This window comes from Anas platyrhynchos, chromosome 4 (assembly GCF_047663525.1).
Source record: "Anas platyrhynchos isolate ZD024472 breed Pekin duck chromosome 4, IASCAAS_PekinDuck_T2T, whole genome shotgun sequence".
In the NCBI taxonomy this organism is placed as follows: Eukaryota; Metazoa; Chordata; class Aves; order Anseriformes; family Anatidae; genus Anas; species Anas platyrhynchos.
This window is the reverse complement of record NC_092590.1, coordinates 76,686,082-76,709,558: the sequence shown is the minus strand read 5'-3', so window position 1 is coordinate 76,709,558 and position 23,477 is coordinate 76,686,082. Positions and strand designations below refer to the sequence as shown.

Below are 23,477 nucleotides of genomic sequence, written 5' to 3'. Positions count from 1 at the left end.
TAATGAGCTTCTAAGTACTACAGGCAAGAATGACTCTTTTTAATTTGTTGGTATTTAATTGCATTCCCTACAGCTCCTGAAAACAGGAGAATCGGAATGCATCATTAATGCTACAGAGCACCGGTGCAGAGGGACCTGCTGGCAGGTATTTTCTTTCGCAGATCAGGTGCCCCGTAAGTAAGACCTACATGCAGGAGGATTGTTAGTGCTGCAGAGAGCAAGCTCCTGACAGAAAGCAGCAGGCAGCGTTCCTGCTGCTGATCTGGCATGTGAGGACTCGCAGGAGGATTGCATTAACAAGGTGACTGCCACATGCAATATTTATGAACTTTGTACCTTTGGCTGCCAAGGTACAGCAGTCATTTCCGCCAGGCTGGGTGCTCTCGAAGTGTGTTTGAGTTTGCAGCTCCTTGCGACTTGATGCTGCACGCTCTGAACCACACGCTTGGTATTAGGAACACCTAGAAATCTTTGCACCCTTGAGTGCTGTAATGCATATTTTGAAGGGCAGTCAGCCTGCTTCTTACCAACGAGGCTGTTGTCTGCTTGAAAAATCAGCCGTGTGGGGTTTCTCTTTGAGGCAGTGTCTCAGCCAAACATTTGGAGCTTTCACCTATAACTTGACTACTTTGGTACGGTGTTGTAATGTCTTTCTAGCTGAGCATCTATTTGCATGTTAAGCAGTCTGTGATGGCTGGTAACTGCAGGATGCTTACTTCATCAAGCTGGATCCTATTAACGATCCCACTTAATCAGGCATTCAGACACCTCTGCAGAGTGAGCTGCGCAGCGTGGTGCTGGCTGCGATGCTGGGAGAGCACTGCTTTGGCAGATTTTGCTAGAGCACTTAGCTTTGGATTTAGGAGAACCTGTAAAAATGTGAGTGCAAGACTTGACCCAAGCTTATTTTTAGCGCTTCCTTTCAGCTGCTGAACGTTTTCCTGTGCAGTCAGCCAACTGTGGCAGAGCCCTAGTGCAAACCTTGTATAAGGAAGGAGGAGAGTGGGGCTGGCCAAGCTCTTTGTTTGCAAACAGAGGCTACAGGTGATGAAGACAAAGTGTGTTTGGTGTTTAACCTGACAGGGCAGCTTTTTTTAAGAACTTGATTTAAACTTCATGGGCAGAAATAATAAAATATGACTTGTTCCCTCATTTGGGGAATGGAAATGAATTTTTGTATTGCAGTTGGTCTAACTATGGTAACACAAACCATCTTTGTAAATAACATGCATTTTTAATCAGAGTTCAGGGGGCAGTATGCAGGCCAACGTTGCTATCCCAGGGCAGTCCCAATTTTTCCTGCAGCTCCCTGACGTAGATCCTTTTCTTCTTGTGTCTCTGTATCTGTCTCCTCCTCTCCATAACAATAGATATTTGAAGTCTTTAGATAATTCTTATATGCTCTTTTCCTCCTACTTTAATATTTATTTAACGATCCTCTTATGTCCTTGCAGTAGTACAGTGTAGCTTCTTACAGCTCTTTTCCTTTTCTCCCTCCCCAGCTCCTCACTAATACATAGATTGAGCTGCACCACGAGCCATGCATCCTCTGCTGTCCAGTTGTGTTTTAGATGCAGGGTTAGGGGAAATGATTTAGAAAGGCCACGTAGCAAAGATAGAGCAGCTGGCAACAGTGATGGTAAGGACTGTGAACCTAAAAACCTCTGCATTTCACCTTAAGTATCAGAGGTGTGTAACTATGGTGTGTCTTTACTGGAAACATCCCATCCTTCTAGCACTATCTCACCTTGCATCCCATCGAAGAACACTGGTATTGCTCTTGTATAAGAGAGAAACCTTGTTTAACTGATGTTCAGACATGATGTCCCTGGGCAATCGTTCTGCTTTTGAATGTATACAGTTTATTTAGGGCTGAGTGTGATGTGCTTTCAGAGAAACAGGCTTCCATAACCTGTCTGCTTCGTTTATTCTCCTGCAGGGCACGCCACTTTTGAACTGGGAGCTACGTGGATCCATGGTTCGCATGGAAACCCAGTCTATCATCTAGCAGAAGACAATGGTTTACTCGAAGAGACTACTGATGGTGAGAGAAGTGTTGGCCGGATCAGCCTTTACTCAAAGAATGGGGTGGCTTATCATCTTACCAACAACGGGCAAAGGATCCCGAAAGATGTGGTTGAAGAATTCAGTGATTTATACAACGAGGTTGGTATTCAGCTGCTCTGCCAGGTTTGCCTGAAACACTAGCAGCCCTTGGCATTCCAGGTACTGGACAAGGGTAGAAAACCAGTCATGTCTTGAATTTCTTTTCAAAAAATCAACACTTAGATTGCTCTCATCTACTTAATTATAACTGATTTGTCTCTGATGTCTGCTTAACTCACTGTTGTTAGGATGAACAATCTTTCCACATTTGTCATCGGTTTAATCACTTCCAGCAGCTATTGCTGGTGAGATCCAGTCATTTGCTCTAGAAAGTTGCTACTTAATTGAAAGGGTAAAGGAAGGATCAAATTACTAAACAAAGTAGAACGCAAAACCGTAGCAACAACCAGCTAAATATTGTAGCCTGCGACATTTTATTGACGTTATAAATACCTTAGTGTGCAGGGTAGTATGCCAAAGTCAGTGCAGTAACATAGGAATTGCGAGCTTTATTGCATCAGGAGGAAAAGAACATCTTTTCTGGTAGATTCAGACCAGTGTTGGCTTCAGTTTAAAGTTATTCTGACTTCTTTTGCTCAATGTTTACTGATGTCCTCTTCCGTTCAGTGTAGATGAAGGCCTCAGTATGTGACAGCAGAGCAAAACATGAAAAAAAATCAAACACACAAAAAATACAGAAGTAGAACCTGGAAATACTAAACAGAAGACTTCAAGATGGGAATGGAAATGCACGTTTAGTGGAAAGATTAAGCTCTGCTGAAGAAGCCGTAAGTCAGTGTTAGGCTCTTGGACAAAAAGGGCCAAGTTTACTTTGATGTAGGTAGGCAACGCTGCTAGTGATCCTAGTGTTTTCCTCAAGAGGAAAAATGAGGTTTCTTTTACTGATTTGTGTGAGGAACACGTGAGATAGACAGGTTGGTATTACTTCCATCTGCTTTCAGTAGCAATGTTTAGCTTCAGGCAGAGTAAAGAGAAAGAAGGAGGCTTGCTAAAGTTAAGTATAATTATTGCCAACATTCTTTGTATGTCATTTATGAAGTATGTTTAGGGAGGTTGATGCAGAATGTCTAGTTCTCCTTTTTACCCACGTAATATGACCTCTCAGTGGGTTATTTAAAACACAGCAAAACATTATTATTTTCATCAGTCTGTAGTCACGCCTTGAACCCTTCAGATTGTCATCTGACAGTGAGCTTCACTAGGATTTGACACATGGCTGAACACACACTAGATTGAGGTTACTCTTGGATATTTTATGTTTAAAAATATGTCCGAGAGCATTTAGGAAGTCACCAAGAGAAAAATCTGAAAAAAAGAGATTTTTCAGGCTCTGTTTGTAGCCTGAAAATAATTATGAAGAACTGAACGTGGAGCAGGAATGTGGATTTTTTGCTTGGAAAGACTTTTAATACTGTGTCCTGGGGCTCTGAACAGGAATCCATGATGAGATGGCGTAGAATTATTTCAGTTTTAGAGAGGAGGAGTAGGAATTTCAAAGAAACCCATTATGGTAGGAATTTAACAAGTTTTGGAATTCAGCATGGAATTATTTAGGAATTCAACGTGGAAGGTAATTCTTTCTGGATGAATGCAGGTAGAGATTATTCATCTGAACAGTGCTTTCACATTACTGAATCAAAACCAGAACCACAATAAGCTGGAAAAAATGACAGCTAAGACATGTGAAGCAAGATTAACAGAAAATAAGAATAGAAGAGAGAGGAAATAAGTGAAAGTACTGCAGCGAGCAGCATTACTTATGTAAATGGAACACCACCAACTTCATGCAGTGCTCAGTGATCATCCTGACTTAAAGATGATAAGAAAACCTCCAGCAAAGGGAGGGTGTCAGAGGCAGGCAGGCTCTGATAGAAGAGAATACAAAGATGAGAGCTACTTAGCTTTGAGATGCAGCCGATAAGATAAAGGCTGTAACAAGGTGCCAGTGTTTTAAAAATGGTTAAATTGGTAAATCTACCCTTCCTTTTAAAGCAAGAGAAAGGGGACAGCCAGTGACATGAGAGAACAACACATTAAAAGTTAATCTTCTTTACGCAACACGTAATTAGCTTATCGTTGCTGCAGGATATCTTTATCGCTAGGAGACAGAAAAGGATTTCACATTTATGGATTGTAAAAATGTCTACAGCTACTCTGCAATAAAAAAAAAAATAAATATGTAGGGGACAGCTTAAGCCAAGAAGAGGACATCAGCCAGCCTCTAATTGCTGTTGCTGGGGAGGTGCTTTCTCTGTAATCCATCAAAGTGTGCTGGAATTTCTTGTGGGGCAGCTTACAGTTTTGTTTAGCTTCTTGTCCCAGCCTCTTTGGGGTGTCAGATTGGCCAATCTTCAGTGATTTAAGACAGTAGACTGTTTGTTCTTCCCTCCTCTGTTTAGGAAAAGTGGGAATTAAGGTGGTCTACGCGATCTCCTGAAAAACACCAATTAAAAAGACTGTATGAAGTGCAAGTGCCGCAGTGGGCTGGAAGACAGAAACATGTGCAGCAGGCATGCAGCTTTGGGAACCTTTTCCTCTGGCATAAATTGCAAAGAATGTTTCTGTTTACATGTGCTGAGTCAGCCTGGTGCATTTCTATTTTTTTTCATCCCCCCATCTTTTTATTTTTTTGCTTTTTTTTTTTTTTTTTTTTTAAGAGTCCATTTCCATTCCATTCTTGTTATTATGGGTAGAAATCTGGTCTTCAGCTCTGTCTCTCTGCATTTTTGAGGTGGGATTTCTGGTGTTACGACATCACGAAGCTGTCCAGCATAAACAGCCATTTTACAGATCACCGGGCCCTGAGGTCAGGCTCCTGCTCCTGCTGCGTAGGAGCTCCCAGCCCCTTCTCAGAGCCTTGGGCAGCCTGCTGCTAGCAGTCCCAACGTCATCTTGTATCATCTCTCAGCCTGCATCTCCTGTAGAAGAGGCTTAGATTAGCAAAGGCTGTGACACAAACAGCCCTGACTTGAGGAAAAAAAAAAAAAAAGCAACAAACACATGATGTATGTGAAGCCTAATCAGGGACTGGCATTACCAGTGGAAAATGTAGTCCTGAATGAACAGGGGCTAAATTTGTCACGGGTTCAAGTGCCTGCCTTCCCCTGCACAGCCGGCTCGCTTCCCAGGCACTCCCTGCTCTCCTCTCGCTGCAGCTGCTGCCGTGTGCTTGGACCCTAGTGCATGCCTCCAGCTTCTGCACCTGCATTTCCTTAGTCCCAGTTATCTTGTCATTTGGACACCCGATTCAGGGCATGCGAAATGCAGATCATCTCCCTTGAGTGTTTCACTTGCGTATGTGGAGTCGCTGAGGCTGGAGCCTGCCGAGGTGAGGTCTGGCCCTCTGTACGCTGAATTCCCCTGCTGTGAAAGGCCGAGCACCCCGTTACCACTCAGCTTTGCCTCACCAGTTCATTTGGAGAGTCCTTACCCTTTTCCAGGCACTTATCCAATCTTTTTTTTTTTTTTTTTTTTTTTTTGGCTGGCTTCTGCTTCTCTCCAAGTTTTTGCTTCTTTTTGTTTGCAGTAGCCTGGATTTCTAATAGCTGTGGGGATGCCTCACAGAAGCCTTTATTTGGTTACGAGGAAGCTGAGCAGGCTTCATTTCTGTAGCAGAGAGCTCCCTACGAGAGGCTGCCTTGAGTGAGAAGCCGGTGCACTGAATCGAGGGCAGTCAAGATCTATCATCAGCTTGTGACCGCGCTGACCTGAATCCTCCAACATGAGAGCAAAAACGAGCTGGGGGAAGGCCTCCAAGCCCACAAAGCAGCTCCCTGGATTTCCAACCACTGGGAGAAAAGGCATCAAGCCTGCTGTTGGCAGAACAGTTCTCCAGACACTGTTGTTTTGAGATTATCCTTCAGAGACCTTGTATTGTGCAGGGCTGGCACTGCTTAGGGTCATTTGGTCACACCTCAAAGGGGCAAAAGATGTGGAAGGTGGTTCCCCGGGGGGGCGATGTCCATGCCATGTGTTTATAACCTTTCTCTCCACTCCTGCTAGGGTAATTTGGGGATCCTGTGGCTGGGAGGGATTTAGGACTCTGCTAATTATCACGTCTGTGTGACCCACAAAGAAAAGGGACAGGAATGTGGCTGCTGAGGGCCGTGTCTGCAGCTGGGAAATGTAAATGGGGCCAGCCCATCTCAGAGTTGCCCTTCTGTCACTGCTAAGTCCTCATTTTCCTCTGCAAACAGGTATTTCTGGCCAACTCCCAGATGTTTCTGAGGGGTGGTGAGTTTGGCTAGTTAAATACAGGTGAAAAATCGCTGCTCCCAAGGGTTTCACAGTGTAGCAGCCAGCCTGGTTTAGGAACTGTGCCTCTTTTTACTGAGGCTTCTCAGTAGGGCCACAGTCCCTAAAGGCCCGCTTTACAGGAACCCTCCCTTTAACAATTGGCTAATTAATGTCCTCGTTATCTGTCAGCTTCCTCCTGTGTGCTGCAGGGTTTCTGGGGGAGGGCTGCAGCAGAGGAACCACGAAGATTTCCCCCCTTCTGCTCTCCCCACCCCATGCTGGGCTTCGTGCCATCCCCGATTAAAGCCTGGCCTTGCCGTACGGGGGGAAGCAGGCCCAAAGGAGGTCACCGGTCCCTCCCTGCCCTTCTATTGCACCGACAGATGTCTGGCTTGGTAACAGCACGGACCTATCTCCATCAAGTTTTTTTTTTTTTACTGACCGGGGATTAAGTCACTCGAGTTTTTAAGCCAAACGAGAAAAAGACAATGCTGTGGCTCGTCACCGGCGCTGCCAGGAAGGAGCGCGGCCTGGGATGTGCTTTCCTGACCTCCTTCGGTTCGGAGAAGCTTCTTTATTTAGATTTGTGCTTCCTAAGGGACTGCCTCTTCCCGTGGTAGAGGAGCACGTAGGTAGTAAATACGTGGAGGTGGAAGCCTGTAGGTAATGGGGAGGACTTCTTGGGGGAGCCCACCTTCCCTTCATGGACCCCTGTTGTGGATGTCCCAAAGCTGGTCAGAAGGAAGACAGAAAAGCCAAAGTGGATCCGTTTTAGGATTATAACCTTTTAATTGCCTTTAAATCATGATTATGTAGCTTCTGACTGATGGGGTGATAGCAAAGGCTTGGTGTTCACAGCACAGGGATCGGGGTCGCTCTGCTCTTTTCTCTGTAGGGCAATGGAGAATCCAGTGGTTAATAAAAACATACCCATGGCTCGCTTATCCTTCTGGCCAAGTGGAAGCTGGGCTTTAACACAGCTTTGCTTGTCTTGTGAATGCCTTATCTGCTTAGAGTGTGCAATCGGCTTAGGGAAGCTGAGCTGTGTTGTGCTGATGCAAGGTCTGTGCAGCTTGTGCTTGCTGGAAGTGGTCTGGGCCTTGGAAATCAGAAGACTTGAGAGCCATGGGATGCTGAAACTGCCAAATTGCTTTTGGCATTGTGAAGCAAAGAAGACATCATTTCCTTTCCTTTGCTGGAAGCCTTAATTTCATAAAGGGAACTGGTCTCCACCTTTCTTACCTGGAAACCTCCTTGGAAAGGCTCCATGTCCAAGTCTGCAAGTCTCATATGTCTTCAGCAGTTCCACTCATTCTTCTTGTGATTTCTTCTCCTCTGCTCTTTCAGTTTATTTTTCCCTTTTCTCCCTTTTTCACTTATTTTCTTCTTCCATTTTCTTCCTGTCCCTCGCTTACCCTCATCTACTCTCTTTCCTCCATTCACTCACAGACCTGCTCTCTCCTGCTCCCACTGCTCCTGTGCGTTTTCTTTCAGTACCTTCCCTTCCTCATCATCCTTCCAGTCTACCTCCTCAAATTCACTTTACTTATAAAACCCCAGAGAAAATCAAGCTTATGGGGAGCAATGTGATGGGAGTAAATGAGAACATGGTTCATAAGCCATGTCAAAAGAAAATGAGACGCTCTAGGAGTCTTTGAAGGAGAGCTAGCTTCCTACCAGGCATTTATATTCAAGCTGAAGTCCTCAGTGTGCCCAAATTATCTGTCTCCAACAAAAAAAATCATAAATTTTAGTCAAACCATCTTTGACAGGAAAAACTCATTCAGCAGGGATCTTGCCTCTCTACTTGTAAGAGAACTGTGCACACCTGTGGCATGATACAGTGGAGAAGGTGACTCATTTTGGGCAAACAATTTATTAATGGGATGAGTTGCACTTCTGGGAGCCACCTTTTAAAAGCTTTGCTCTGTTAAAAGATTCCTTAGAGTTTTTACTTGGAAATGAAGGGCCATGATTCAACTGCAGGCTCTGCTGGGAATCCTGCAGGCTCAAGCACTGATTACTCCAGACAGCCACAAGCAGATGGCCAAGGTGGATAGCTGCTCGCTTGCTTTTAAATAGCTGATGTGGTGGCAAACGGGGGCTTAAAAAAGTCAGGATCTCCTTCAAAGAACATTGTCAGGAAGGGATCTTTTTGCAGGTCCTGCTCAGGCTGACTCTGGGTGGGGGCTACCAAGGAAGTTTTTGTTTCCCAGGGATCTGTGCCTACCTTGTGCTCATCAAGTAAAATGATTTAGCATACAAAATTCATTTTTTGAGTGTGTGTTACTTTTTTTCTATTTTTGGGGGGACAGCAGGAAGCTAAATATGAAACTGATTTCCCCCAACCTGGTAGATTCTTGAGCATCATCGTGAAGCAGTTAGGTTATAACAGTTAGAAATAACACCTAGCAAATCCAAGCTGTCTTTGTAGAGGTGCTCAGCAGCCTGCCCTTGCCTGGCTTGCTGCTCCAGCTGCAACATCTAAACAGCTGGCTGAATAACAGGCTTTCACTATGGAAAATAGCAGGACTGCCTCAGCTGGTCTTCTGCAAGTGATAGAACGGACACCCTTAAATTAATATGAACTTAATAGCAGCTTACATAATGACTTAATGGTGAATAGACTGTTGCAGAGGTGAGTGAGGGTGATTATCTTTGCCTGGAGGGAAGTTTTGTTTTCTTCCTTCCGACCAGCATAGCTGTGGATGCAGCGGGACACGGTGTTGGAGCAGAGGGCACAAGAAGCTGCCACAGCTGATCTCTGAGGCTGGCAAGGGAAGGTGACCTGAACTTGCTGGTTTGGGATGGAGGAAAAAAGATCCTGCTCGAGGTTTGGCTTCTGCTGTGATTCACGTTGTCCACCTCCTGTCCTGTCTCTTGCAGGTCTATAACCTGACTCAGGAGTTCTTCCAACGAGGTAAACCAGTCAATGCTGAGAGCCAGAATAGCGTGGGCGTCTTTACACGGGACGTGGTCCGCAAGCGTGTCAAGGCCGATCCGGATGACACAGAGGCCGTCAAGAGGCTGAAACTAGCCATGATCCAGCAGTACCTTAAGGTGTGTGTGCACGTCGTGGTTTATTTGTTTTTACTGAGGGCAGACAAATCTTCAACCTCAGACACCTCTCAGGAATTGCTTTCTGGGGGCTCTTGCTGCTGGGGCAGTTCCTGTTTGTGTCGACAACTTCTCCTCTTGAGGCATGTGCTAAGACTGGGGGCTGGAGGAATAATGCATTCACTGTTTTTTTCTTATCTTAAACTTCCAGTTTTCTAATTAGAAGGGGATTTCCTAGGCCCTGTTAAATTCTCTAGTGTGATTTAAGGTTTTCTTATCAACTGAAGCTACTCTACTGTCAGCTTGTTCTAGCAATGCACAGTCTTGTGCCTTACACCTGGGACTTGATCCTGCCTGAGTATCTTTTACCCTCTTCTGCCTCTGCCCATATCTCAGACACCAGAAAAAAAAACAGCTTCAACACTAGTAATTTGTTGAAGAAATCCCTGGAAAGCATTTTGAAGGTAAAGCAATAAAGCCAAAGGTAGCTTGTATAAACCCATGTCCTAATCATCTTTCCTCATGGCTTCCCTAGTTCTTTTTATCTCCTTGATGCCTTGGCCTAAATGAGATCTCTGTGGGATGAGGACTTAATGCTGCATCAAGCACTCCACAAGTAAAGTGTAACAGTCCTTCCTATTTCAATTATAATGACTTAAAGGCTTATGAAATGAGGCAGGGGAGCCGGGCGGCACTCTGTGACATGGGTAAGTGTGTGGTAGGTGGGAAGCTGAAACACAGATAAAGACCTAAAGAGTCTCTTGCAGGAGGTCTGTGATAAAACTGGGATTGAGCCCAGGCATCCTGAAACTGTTCTGATCTCCCAGAATCCTAACCCAAGAGCTTGTCTACCAGAGCATCTCCAGAGCTGCTATACAGGGGCTGATTATTTCTTGTGTTATCCCCATGCAGATGATGTTGGCCATTTGATATGCCTCTGTTTTTTTTTCTGGTGGTTATTTCTGTGGTAGCTACAGGTTGCTACAGCCAGAGACTTTCTGCAACTCCTGCAAATCCCTTCTCATGTGTAAATACCTGAGAGCAACAAAGCTGCTGATACTTAAGGCTATCAGATCAGAGTAGCAGCTGAGAGAGAGGGGATTAACTGGTACCTTTTGTTGAATTACAGGCTTGGTAGTTGCGTGTTTTTCTCCCTCTTAACTGGTTTGAAGTTTTCCTTCATGGTTGAAATAACCCTCTAGCTGTCAGGAGCAGCCTTTGAACTACTTTGTACAACTTTGACCTGTTCCTAAAAAGCAGCCTGACTTCTTTGCATGATGTCTTAGCTCTGCATGGAGATTTTTTTCACACACTGAACGTCTGGGCTTGCCAGGCTTCCAAACACTGCCATGAAAGCATGCAAAGGCCTGGAAAATTGGCCAAAGAGTAAGGCATGGGATTGTAATGTTCCCTTTGCCTAAAATGTTTAAAGAATTGCAGTGTGAGAATCATTGTGACCTGAAGATTTTAACATCATTATGTCTCATGTATCAGTATTGTCATTAAAAAACTTGCCATGAGACAGACCAAACTTTCTGCCTTTGTTCCAGGGGTTGGTGCCAGCTGCTTCTATGCCTAATGCTCTCGTTAACATTAACCTACAGGGCCTGGATCTAAAGTTTGGATAATCACACCAAGTGAACCAAATGCAGGTGTCTCATGTCTTGGCATTTCTCTTTCCTGTCTCCTTCGGTTCCTTCTGTGTTGGGTGCTGCCACCTCCTGCAGATCGTTAGCTTGCTGATTGCTGTCTGACAGCATGTTGAAAGCTGCAGGCAGCATAAAAATTGCTGCCAAAAGTTTTTCACGGCTCCTCACGGGAACATTTATTGACGTTGGGAAGAGCATCCGATTATCACAGCTCCAGCTGCTGTTGTAGGAGCACCAAGCAGCAAGTCCCTGGCCAGGGCTCTGGGTTTTTAGATGCTAGGAATCAGTCAGAACTAACCCCCTGCCCTCAGGAGCAGACACATCATCTCCAAAAAGTGGCTGATGGAACCATGACCAGTACAGCCAAGGCTGATGCAGCGTGTGACCATAACAAAGTGGTTTCTCTGATTAGAAGCAAGGCTGAGGGATAGATTTCATCAGGTCTTGCGAAACACTTCTTTGCTAACAACAATAATGTGGTTTAAGAGGGGGATTCAGGATTCCCAGCTTGTGTGTCTGCTCTTTTTGCCCTTGCAGTGTTGAGCTGTGGCAGAATGACCCCATGGGTTGCTGTGTGGCAATGTCGCTTCTGTCTTGCTTTTCCTTAGGTAGAGAGCTGCGAGAGCAGCTCCCACAGCATGGACGAAGTCTCGCTCAGCGAATTTGGGGAATGGACCGAAATCCCCGGGGCTCACCACATCATTCCTTGCGGTTTCATAAAAATTGTGGAGATTTTGGCCCGCTCCATTCCCGAGTCCGTCATTCAGCTCCGCAAGCCGGTCAAGTGCATCCACTGGAACCAGTCGGTCAGCAAGGAGATCGAGAGGGTGGCCGACCACAACAGTGACCTCCCCGAGGAGGACAAGGGCTCCGATGTCTTCGTAGAGTGCGAGGACTGTGAGTTCATCCCAGCCGACCACGTCATTGTGACCGTGTCCCTGGGAGTCTTGAAGAAACGCCACGAGAGCCTCTTTCACCCCCGCTTGCCCGAGGAGAAAGTGATGGCCATCGAGAAGCTAGGAATCAACACGACCGACAAGATTTTCCTGGAGTTTGAAGAGCCTTTCTGGAGTTCTGAATGCAACAGCATCCAGTTTGTCTGGGAAGACGAGGCGGAGAGCGAGAGCTTGACTTATCCTGAGGACATGTGGTACAAGAAGATCTGCAGCTTCGATGTACTCTACCCGCCCGAGCGGTACGGCCACGTGCTGAGCGGCTGGATCTGTGGAGAAGAGGCTTTGATCATGGAGAAGTGTGACGATGAAACTGTGGCGGAAACCTGCACCGAAATGCTACGGAAATTTACAGGTCAGCCATGCTCTGGTTCGCTTGGGGAGAGGGAGCGTGGGGCTTGGGTGTTGAATAACCATTAGGAAGGAAGTACGCTGGAGGAATTTTTAGTTCTTTGGCATATTATGTCCCTGTGAATGGGCCGGGCAAGTGCTTCCAGCATCCCTCCTGCTTGGGTGTGCCTGGAGGCTATTTATGCAGAGGAGCTGATAACCAGCTCAGGAAGTGGTGGGCTGAAGTGCTTGAGGATCCCACATCCTCTGCTTTATTTAATCACAAATTATACGCAATTGTAAGAGGAGTGTCCTCCAGATTAGATGCATTTTATGCTATTCTAGGGACGGGTCCCGTGATGAACCTATTTATATCTGCCTGTTACTCGTGTAAGCCAAATCTCAACGCCCAGTGAGTTTCCAGCCTTGCCTCTTGTCCAGTGACCTCCGTTTAATCAAAGAAATTTTCCTTCACAAGTGTAGCTCTCCCCTGTGCTTACAGACCATTTGCTGCTGACCATGCAGGGATCTAGAGCAAGGGACCGGGAAGCTGAGGACTACTCACCTAATTGACTACTGCCAGGAGAGGTTTTGCCTTTTATTACTCTTTTTAGAAATCATAGGCTAGCCTGCATGTTCCAAACCCCTCTTGCAGGGACCAAAAGGGAATCCTTGCCTCGGTCTGCTCAGTGGTGCATTTGTGGTGGATGCTGAACCTTGTGGCTCCCCCGCAGCCTGCGGCGAAGCACGATGAATCGGTGTGTGCTGGGCTCTGGGCAGCTCCTGCTTCCTGAGCTCTGTGTTTTCAGCAGTGTGAGTTATCCCTACGTTACGTTGCGGTAGCACAACATACACAAATTCGTTCCTCCTGGCCCCAGCAGGTCAGCTGCTGCCCCACAGAGGCATGGCAGGAGGCCTTTCTCTTTAGGGCCAAGTATTTCTAGTGCTGACATCTCCCACAGAGTACAAACAACCTCGTTCTGTGGCAGCTTTTCTTGCTTAACCCCTTTTTTTTAAAAACAAAACAAAACAACACCTCGATTTACCCACGGGACTTTGTTTTTTGGGGTCTGTCTCAGCTTGGCAGATAGGAGTATACTCTCCCTCTTCCTTCTTGTGCTCCTTTGCTGTTGTTATTGTTTGCATGCGTTGGATGTCCTGGGATTTCTTCCTCCTGGGATGGAAATATGCTGGCACTGGCTCACCAATACGTGCTGCACTTGCTGTTCCAGCTGATACTGCACCTGGTCACTGTCCATCAGGCTCTTCAGTGGTGTGAGCTCTCTCTCAACCTTCTGCTGATCCCGGGTTATCTAACCCTGGAGAAATTCAGGCTGAAAAGTGCAATGAACATTTCGTTCACGAGCTGAGAGATCCCCTCAGCTGCTCAAAACCGCAGGAAGAAAGCCTGTCCTTGGAGCACCCATTGCACAGCATGACCTGTTCCACTTTCTGCTGGAAAATAAACTTGTTGCTTTGTGGAAAACCTTTTCACCTGGCTTCCAGGATGGCCTTGCTAAGGTAGCAAGGTTTACCCCTTACCTTTGCTCCCCTGTTTTCCTTAGGGACTTTGCAGAAGAAGCAGTACCTCGAGGCTGATGTGGGCCAGGTGCCAGGCAGCCTGAAATAACACAGGTGTCTGTACAGCAGGGAGCTCCTCTTCTTAGCAAATGATCATGTTTTGAAGTCCTCAAAACAAAATGTTCTAGAACTGCCATCGGCAGCAGCTTTTTTTCCAGCAGTTTTGTTTGGAGAGGGGAATAAAGCAACCTTTTATCTGTGATCCAACTGTAGTCATTCCTGAAAATGATCCGGCCCCTCTGGTCCACATGGTCCCCACCAAACCCAGCTTTTAAAGTGCTTCCCATCACCCAAAGCCACGTTAGTCAGCTAGCTCAGTTGGGAGACTTGTCCCTAGAGGATCCCAAGCTTGATGGAAGGAGAGCCTCTTCCATAAGGTCATTCAGGGTTCCCACTCCTCACCTGGAGCTCTGGGACATCTTCTGGAGAAGACTGAATACAGAGAGGGCCTTCTGCTCAGCAATGAAAACAGGTTGTATGAACCTATCCATTCTTTTAGACTGGATTTTACTTTATTCTGAGGATTTCTCTGTAAGAGGAGGTGATATACCTCTGTGACCTCAAATTTCACTCGCAGGTTAGTGCTGGGGCTTATCTGGCTCTGCTGTGAAAAGCTCTCGGGATTGTTCTAGCCTAAGAACCATCGACAATTACAGCTCTTCACAACTGGGTGGCTGAAAAGCCCAGCATCCCTGTAAATCTGATTAAACGGGATGCCTTCAGACAATTAGAAGTCTTGCTCTGGTTTCTTCGTTGGCTGAGCTCCGAGCGTGAGAAGCCAGAAGGCAGTAATTGCAGCCCTGCTCCCTCTGAAGGACTCCCTGATCTGTCAAGCTGAGGCTGGAGACGCCCTGAGGAGTCCTGCCTCCACCTGGATTTATCTGCCATAGCTGCACAAGAGGGAGTCAGCAGCATGATAATACCTGTCCTCCTATTTTAGTGAAGGCTGAGGTCCTTTTTCAGGCTTTTTATCTCCGTTTGGACAGTGAACGTGTGCTCAGCTCTTACAGGTTTCCACATCTATATTGATTGTTGCTTCTAACTGCAGGCACATGTTTACCCATCCATTTAACAGCAGATTGAGAAAGTCCAATTAACGATGTTCCTTGAAAGAGTCTGGCCCTGCCGGTCTTTGTGGTTCGTGTCTTGCAAACACGTCCACAAACAGAACTTCTGTTGTGTGCTCCTGTGGGACCTTTGACCAAGGTCTTCCCATCTGGGTGCACCTGAAATGGAAAGTCTCTTTTTTTTTTTTTGTCTTAGAAGCAGCCGGATGAGAACATGGCCAGTGTTATGGCCATGGTCAAACACGACCAGATCATTTAACTGTTTAATGCTAGAGAGGTGCAAAGCTGTTGGTTTTACCAGTCTGAACGACTCCTGTATTAAATAGTGATGGATTTGTACAGTAGTTGGTTGGGCTGGTGACCCCACAAATGCTTTTGTTAATGAATTTCAGTCTTTTACATCTCCTTATCTGTCAAGCTGTTGTCTCACTGCTTGTAACACTGTGTGTTCCTCCCGCTAATCATCGTTATATCAGCACCTTACACGTTGACTCCTGTAGCAAAAATCTTCCAGGTATCTTGGCAGGGGGAACATAAGAACACGTGCTAGCTGGAGAAGAGGCATCAACAACCCACCGCAGAGACTCCTTTTATTTGAAAATACAGCCTGTGGTTTGTTTTTTTTTGTAGTGCAATGTGATGGATGACTGCTTTGGCCCTGCCTGGTGCTGTGCATTCATGGTGTGTTCTCCTGGGCTTTCCCACAGCCCTTCAAAATCAAACGCAGTTACTTATTTCCTTGACGTGTCTGAGAGCTCCCTGTTCTCTGACTCCCCTGGGCTTTTCACTTCAATCCCAGGCATTCCTGCTTTGATCCTTCTTGGAGGAGCGTCTTTTTAGAGGCTTTGTTATGCTAAGGTCTTACTCCTGAAACAACATCCATTTGTAAGATGTGTTTTGTTTGTAGGGTGTATTTGTTTGCTAGTCCCTGCCATATTTTGATCTGCGGGTTAGTGGTTGGAAAGTGTTCCCAGTATGCTCCAGCAAGCCATCCAGGTGCCTCTGCTGTTTCCAGTGTTATATTTCTTAGCCCTCCTAGACTCACCGTGCTCCTAAAAGCAGTAGCTGGACCAGGGAAATAACCTGCTCCTGATTTTAAGGAATGAAAAGCACAACTAATTCGTTATAAACTAATTGCTATAACTAATTTCATTATAAATCATTATAAGAGTCTCAGCTCCTACATACAGAATTTCTCTTCATTGTGCTTCTGCTGTAACTCTTGGATCTCACATGCTCCTGTACATTTGGGATGGGGACAGTTGCTTATGGTGACACGATAATTGGTTCTCTCAAGTGCCCCTCACCTCCTGATGGGTTTTCCTATGCCCCTGCATATTGTGGATTTGCCTTCTACCTTATCTCTGCACCTTTTTGGAGGTGCACCTCTTACTGGACTATTTTAACATCCTGGTTAGACTGGGCACCCAGTTAACTACCTAAAATTGGGTGAGGTGAATCACACAGTCACCACCAGGCTTGCCAAGGTAAATGAGACGAGGAAACGCTTTGTATTTTCACCCAGAATGTGTCCAAGCTTTCCTGAAGCTCTCCAGTCTTGCAGGGACATCTGTGTTTTAAGGGTCTTTCCCAAAATGGAAGGCTGCAGGTGAGATGACTGGAACTGAAAGGGATCCTCTTTCTGATATTTAGGTACCTGGAGTTCAACAACGGAAAGGAGATCTGGTTTAGGGCCTCTTCCCTGTAGCCTGCAGGCTCTGCCAGGATTTATTTCCAATAATTTCAACATGCCACTCCACAGCTTGCACTGATGTTTCTTTGGACATGGTCTCACTTTTAATCTCCTTTTGCTTTCCACCCAGGGAATCCAAACATTCCGAAACCTCGCCGGATCCTGCGGTCCTCCTGGGGCAGCAATCCCAACTTCCGTGGATCCTACTCCTATACCCAAGTTGGGTCTAGCGGGGCCGATGTAGAGAAACTCGCTAAGCCACTGCCTTATGCTGAGAGCTCCAAAACTACTGTAAGTATGGCCCAAATCAGCTCTGTGGCAAGAAGACTAACATGGCACTGGGTTTTCTGGGACGTAGGTTGAAAGAGACGATCTCTTGAGGGGCCTCCCATAGCTTGTTTTCGATTTTTTTTTTTTATCCATACCCCTTTGGACAAATGATGTATAGAGAATTTTACCTCCTTAGTGACTGGAGGTCACTAAGGAATCCCAACACCTCAGGGATTTCCACCTCTCTCTCCGAAAGTATCAAGAGCTGGGCATCCACGTGGCTTTTGGAATCATGATCCCTGTGTTTAATGTTGACTTACTGGCCAGTCAAAGTTCCTTAGGAATGCACAGTTTATTCTGATTTAAGGCATACATTGAATATTTAACATTAAATACAAAACCCCTGCTAATGGCTAGGTCTGAACGTTTTGGAGATGCATATCAAGAAATCCTGCTGTGTTGGCAGTAGAGGGTGAGGGAGATCCAGTCCTTGGCATAGGTAGTGGTGGATGAATGTACAGCCTTCAAGCAGCTGTTCAGTCCATTTCCTCCACCCAGAGCGACCATGCAATTTTGTTCAGCATGGAAATCTGTTAAAATGGGTAACAGGAGCTTTAAGAATATTTCTCTAGTTCTCAGGGAAGGTATGAAATCCCTGCCTCAGAAGTGAGTTGGGAGCAATTTCCTCAAGCACCTAACTACTGATGTAAGAGCTAAGACACTGTCTCACCCCCTGGGGTTCTGTGTTGGCTCCTGAAGTTGCAGTCCTGAAAAATAATGCCTCAAGGGCTAATAATGTATGATTTTGAGGAGTAAAGAGAAGGAAGAGCAGAGAGTTAGGTGCTCGGTGCCTCATGCAGATGATTTTGAGGTTATTGGAGCTCGGATGGTGCTGCAGCCCTGCCAAGAGCTCTGTGCAGGCGTACCAAGGGTGAGCTTGACATTGGCAGACCTTTCCTGAGGTTCACCACACCGGGATTTCAAGAACCAGCACTCCTGCGACCACCGGTGTCATCTCGCGGGGATGTGGGAGGGCACAGAAAGTTTTGTCTCCTTTTTGCCTCACGTGTGCTTTCCAGTAAGCGCTGCTGAGCTTTCCCACTTTTCTTATCCTCTCCAGCCCATGCAGGTGATGTTTTCAGGGGAGGCCACTCACAGGAAGTATTATTCCACTACCCACGGTGCTGTGCTTTCTGGGCAGAGAGAGGCTGCTCACCTCATTGAGATGTACCAGGACCTCCTCCAGTGCCGGAGCTAAAAGGCCCCGTGTTTGCAAACACCACCAACTCCCGATTCCTTTTACAGGTGTGTGGAGGGGGTTCTTTTTTTTTTTTTATTATTTCAGTTCACAGTAGAACAGCCTTTATCTTTTCTATAAAAAAAAAAAAAAAAGCCCTAACTGTTTAAAAACCTAGTCATCAATAGCTTCATTTCCATGTGCTGTATTGTTAACAGGGAAGGGTGCTCTTTTCGTCTGGTAAACTGTTTCTTTGTCATTTTAATTCTAACTGCACTTTCGGTGCCTATCATTTTTTTTTCCTTTCTGTATTGTAAGTGCCTTCTATACTAAAATAAATGTTGTAATAAAAAGACTGGGTGCTTTGGTAATTCCTGGAGACTCTGCTCAGTAAGTTATTACTCTTTTTTTATATGCTCATATGTTTTATATGTTATAAAAAATAGGGGTTTTCTTCCTTTCTATGAAATTTGGAGTAGGAGGATCTTCAGGTAGATCTGGATACTGTCTGTACTCATTCATCTTACTCACGGTGTGTTCGAGGAATTGTGCCTTAGGGACATAATCATTTGCCTTGTCCAGCTTAGTGCTGAAATCCTCCCGCATCACCGTGTATTTAATTGTGTGCCACCTGCCCATCAGCTGCTGAAGGCCCTTGTGCTTCAGCAAACCTTCCTATAATTTTGTGGGGGAATCTGGGGGGGTCTAACCTGTTACTTGTCCTTCACAAATTCTTGAACCACATTCGGAAGAGCCAAGTGAAAACCCCAAACGACCTTGATAACGCAGATACAGCTGGAGTATAACCTACAGCTGTAATGGTAACTTGTCCAAGTGGGAAACACCACACAAACTGGTGTGGGAGTGTGGGCAAGAAGGAGGAGAATGAGAAGATGCATTCTTGAACTATCTGTGCGATGAAACTCCACGTTTTGTTGGACAGCAGTGCCCCAAACAGGTGAGGTTTCCACCCCCTGCCTCCAGAAAAGAGGGTCCCAAAGTCTAAATGACACCACCGATGCAAAGAGCTCTCTCAGGGAGGTCAAAGGTATGCCCACTATCAGGGAATTGTGAAGGGATGTGAAAGCATGGCTCAGACATTTTGTATCTGGATAAATATTATGCCTGCAGAGTTAAGACCTTAGGACACAGCCTCTCTTCAAGATGGGGAAGCTTAACTTTCCCTGCAGGGATGCTGCATCTCTCACGTTGATGGTTTTTGCTCTGTCCAGGAGCAGGTGGCACCCCAGCACCTCTGATACACCCTGAGTATCCCTGCGGGCCTCCCTTTTTGTTCAGGCTGTACCCAGCTCTGTGTAAATGTGCTCCCTGTTTCGAGCAGAGATCCTGCTGAACCGTGAGAAGACTTAAACACCAGTGCCAAGGATAAGGAATGCCTGGCAAGGGCTGGTTTTGAGCCTGCCAGCTTTTCTTTGGGTGATCTGGAGAGCACATCTTATCTGAAGAGCACCTCAGGCAGTGGCCGCTCTTGCACCGAGCAAGTCAAACTGCTTGGAAATGCACTCAGATGTGCTTGAGAACGACGGCTGGAAATAAAGCTGAGCAAAAAGGGGAATTTAAGAAGAAAACGCTCTGAAAATTTACTTGGCGTGAGCGACTTACTACAAGCTTGTCCTGATGTGCACCAGTCTGGGGAGACAACCAGGGTGAAATTACCTTCTGGGTAATAAAACTGCTTCCCCCTGGAGCCTTAAAATAATCACCTGTAGCGATCCTAACGGAGACAAACAATCCTGAGGGTGCACCCAGCATGGAAGAATCGCTCCGAGCTGGGGTTTTCCTACTGCAACGACACAATCTGGACCAAAGAGGAGAGCTTAGTGCAGAGTTAACGGGCCGCTGATAAACGAGAAACCATCTGCGTGCTGCGTCCAAGCCACCCCTCAGCCAGCTTAGCAGGAGGATTCGCCTTTGACCTAAATAGGCTTCCTGAAAAGAAACTTGCTGTTCATTTCTCAAGCAGGTTCTCGCTTTAGTCACCGAGGCATACGTGGGTGTGTGTGTTCGTGTTTTGTTTCCCTCGAAGGGATCTCTGACCGCGTGGGCAAGGAATAGCTGGGACATGTTTTTTTGTTAACCCCAAAGCCACGGGGCAGCGGAGCTGAATCGCAGCGTGTCCTGCAGAGGAGGTGGGTGCAGAGGCAGGGAACTTGCAGCTCATCGGGGGCTGCGGCTCTTGGGATCCCCCAAACTGTGTGGGTTTAGAGGGGAGGCTTTGGACAGCTCGTGCTGGCTTCGAGGGGATGTTAGGATTTATGGTAGGGCAGCAGCTTGCTCTGAGAGTCCCATTTTGTCCTTCGGTGTCCCAGTGACACCTAAATCCTCGGGGGTGTTTTCATGCTGGGAGGCTTCGTGGCAGGAGGGCTGGAGGCTCAGGTTTCTGCTTTCGGAGCCTCCTGCCAGGCAAAGGGCTGCACGGGTCGGTGTTTCACCCCAGTGACGTTTGGCTCTGCTCTCCCCCAGGGGTAACAGGTTCAAGGCCTTGTATAAAACGAGTCCCTTTGTTAATGAGTCCCTTTGTTTTAATTGCATGTCCTCAGGCTTAGCATGAGCACTCGTTCCCAGTCCAAGCAGCCCCTAAACTGTGGAAATGTGCATCAAAACCAGCAAGGTTTTGTCCTGACTTTACAAAAAATGCCTTCTGGAATATATATATTCTCAAGGATATAAATCCTTTTCTTTTTAAAGTCAGCTGAGCAAAACGTAGACACCAGCATAGTTTTACGATGTCTAAACAGTGTGTTTTTTTCCCCCAAAATAAAAAAAGTTTGCAGGATGAAGAGGACACGTGTTTAGCTGTTGCCTTATCTCCTCGCATTATCCATCTGCCTGGCCACTGGCCAAGGGCTCGAGCGAGGAGCGAAGTGATGAATGCGTCTGTTTTGGCATCTGTTGCCCCAGGAGAAGCACGCGTAGGCTCCTTGTGGTTTCCTACCAAGCATCTGGGGTGGGAGTCACGTTGCTCAACTGCAGCTATTTAGGAGTGGGATGTCCAGTTGATAAATGAAGTACGGGGGCTCCTTCTACAGTCAGCAAAAAGAGGGAAAAAGAGGGGAAGAAAAAAAACCACACAACTCGTTAAGAGGGTAAGCCAGCTCATCCCAAGACACAGTTGTCTGGAGAGGAGGCGCAATCTCTGCATGCCCCCTCCAGTCTCAGGGATGCTTTCCTGGCTGTGCCAGAGTTGGAGAAGGTCACAGCAGGCTTTGGGATGCTTGTCCCTTTTTATCACAGGAGCAAAACTCTTTTTGTGATGTTTCTGAGTTTCAGGAGTTGTGCTGCAGAAAGGGTGAGCAGTGCTTTTGGATTGGAAAGATGGAAAGTTTGTCCTGCTTCAGTCACCCGGCTTTTGCCAAGGGTTATCCTTGAGGACCCAGAGCTGGGTTCCAGCAGCCCCAGCACAGTGGAAGCAGAGCAGAAAACGGAGTCCTTTGGGCTAAGACACCAGAAAAGCCTCAGGACTGTCACTTTCTCCCGTGGCTTCATCCTGGGATATCCAAGAAAAGCTGTGATGCTGGTAATCGGGGTTTCAAAGCTCCCTTCCATGTGCAGGCACCACGATGACGGTGTCTGATCTTGCTAAATAGGCACATAAATAGGAAACAGCAATGGGTTGCAAGCCACGTTCAGAAGTGTCCCAGGACCCTGGATTTTAATGAAGATTTTTCTCTCCATACTTTGTTTCTCCCAGGACCATGTGCCACTTAGCTCTGGGGTCTGGTGCTTGGGGTTCGCTGGAAACCTGTGTGTGGGCAGGTTGATGAAGGAGGAGGGATGAAGGAGGAGGGATGATGGATGAGGGATGAAGCTTTGCACCTCCCAGCGAGGTGCTTTTCATGCTCCCTTCCTACGGGGGCTTCTAATCCACGTCTTCAGGAAAACCTAGCAGGGCGAGCCCACTTCGGCTCGTGTTTCTCCCCGAGACCCTAAATTTAGCAACTGTTTACCAAGAGCTGCTTAAAATTAGCAGCCTCTGCAGCAGCAAAGGTGGCAAGGAGAAGTGACCCTGGCATCGCCACGGGGCCCTGGGACCGCTGGTAGGACCCCGTGCTCTGCTCTCCCTTCTCCAGCCCCTGCAGCATCCTGGCTCCTGCCGCATCCCCAAAATGCCCGTCAGTAGGAAGAAGGTTGGTGGGAAGAGGATATGGGCGCCATGATGGTGAGAGCCTCCAGATTTCCTAGAAATAATTAAAAAAAAAGCTCGTTTTGTTTGGGGAAGTGGGTGGGGAAGGCAGGGTGCTTGGAGAGGTGTCTCAGCACCCCACCCTGGCCGATGGTGCCACGGGGATGTGCACGCCCGTCCCCGGCTGCCCACGTCCTGGCTGAGCCTTGCCCTCGGTAGCAAGAAATGTTTTAGCTTGAGAATGGCTGGGAAAGATGAAATGAGTCCTGAAAGCTTCCCCCGCACCAGAAGGGTGGTGTTACGGGCCAGCTCCTGGTTTGGGGCTTAGCATCATCCCCCTTGCAAGTCCCGATGTGCGGCGAGTGAGTGCGCAGCCTGTGTAGTGTCACTGGGGGGGTAGTGGTGCAATAGTGCAAACAGCAGAGTTTGGGGACCAGGAAACCACCCTGGTGCTGGTTTGCACCAGCAAACACAGACCCAAAACCTCTCAGGGAAAGGGGACGATGAACCCCAGGGGAGATACAGAGGATAAGAAGCAGAAATTAGGGGAGCGGACGAGAAGAAATAGTGAAGTGGGGAGAAGCCGGGTGTCCAAGCCAGGCTTGGAGGTCACCTTGGAGTTATTACCCGAAAACTGGACAAATTCAGCAAACCAGAAGCGTGTGGAAGGGGTGGATGGTGAATTGCAAATGTCTCGGAGGTGACCAAGGCTCCCCCGGCTCTGCACCCTGGGGCTGGATGTTTTCCTCCTGTGGCCATCCCTGGGGTCAGAGCTCCGGGTTCTTGGCACCAGTAAGAGATGCCTCCTGCAACAGGAGGGCAAACTGGTGAAATGTGGTTTTATGCTGCCATCTTGTGGCCCAGAAAGACTTCTCGAGCCATATTAAAAATTCCTAGGTGTAAAGATTATACATATATACGTGCACATAGGTGTGAATGATGTTAAATGGGAGGAAACGCAGATTTGGGTGAAGGAGGAGGTCGCTTCTCAGTGAGCTCTGCTCCTGGTCCGTGCAGATGAAAGGCTCCCCAGCCCGAGATATCCAGGGGTACTGAGATTCCCTGTGCCAGGCAGGAGCTGTGGAGGTGGGTGGAATAAACTGGCTCATTTTTAGTCTCTCAAAGCCCATCTG

General features: G+C 47.0%; 1 protein-coding gene across 3 annotated transcripts in view; it reads left to right on the top strand.

Moving 5' to 3' along the window:
* The window catches only part of SMOX (spermine oxidase), a 47,213-nt gene extending 28,642 nt beyond the window's left edge, over positions 1 to 18,571 (top strand). For all 3 annotated transcript variants that reach the window (XM_027455818.3, XM_072037888.1, XM_072037887.1), the window contains exons 3-7: positions 1,940 to 2,166; positions 9,250 to 9,423; positions 11,678 to 12,377; positions 16,824 to 16,984; positions 18,084 to 18,571. In XM_027455818.3, the coding sequence (XP_027311619.3) occupies positions 1,940 to 2,166; positions 9,250 to 9,423; positions 11,678 to 12,377; positions 16,824 to 16,984; positions 18,084 to 18,221 (1,400 nt within the window). In that variant the 3' untranslated portion in view covers positions 18,222 to 18,571. The remainder of the gene's footprint in view (positions 1 to 1,939; positions 2,167 to 9,249; positions 9,424 to 11,677; positions 12,378 to 16,823; positions 16,985 to 18,083) is intronic.
* Positions 18,572 to 23,477: the final 4,906 nt, after the last annotated feature.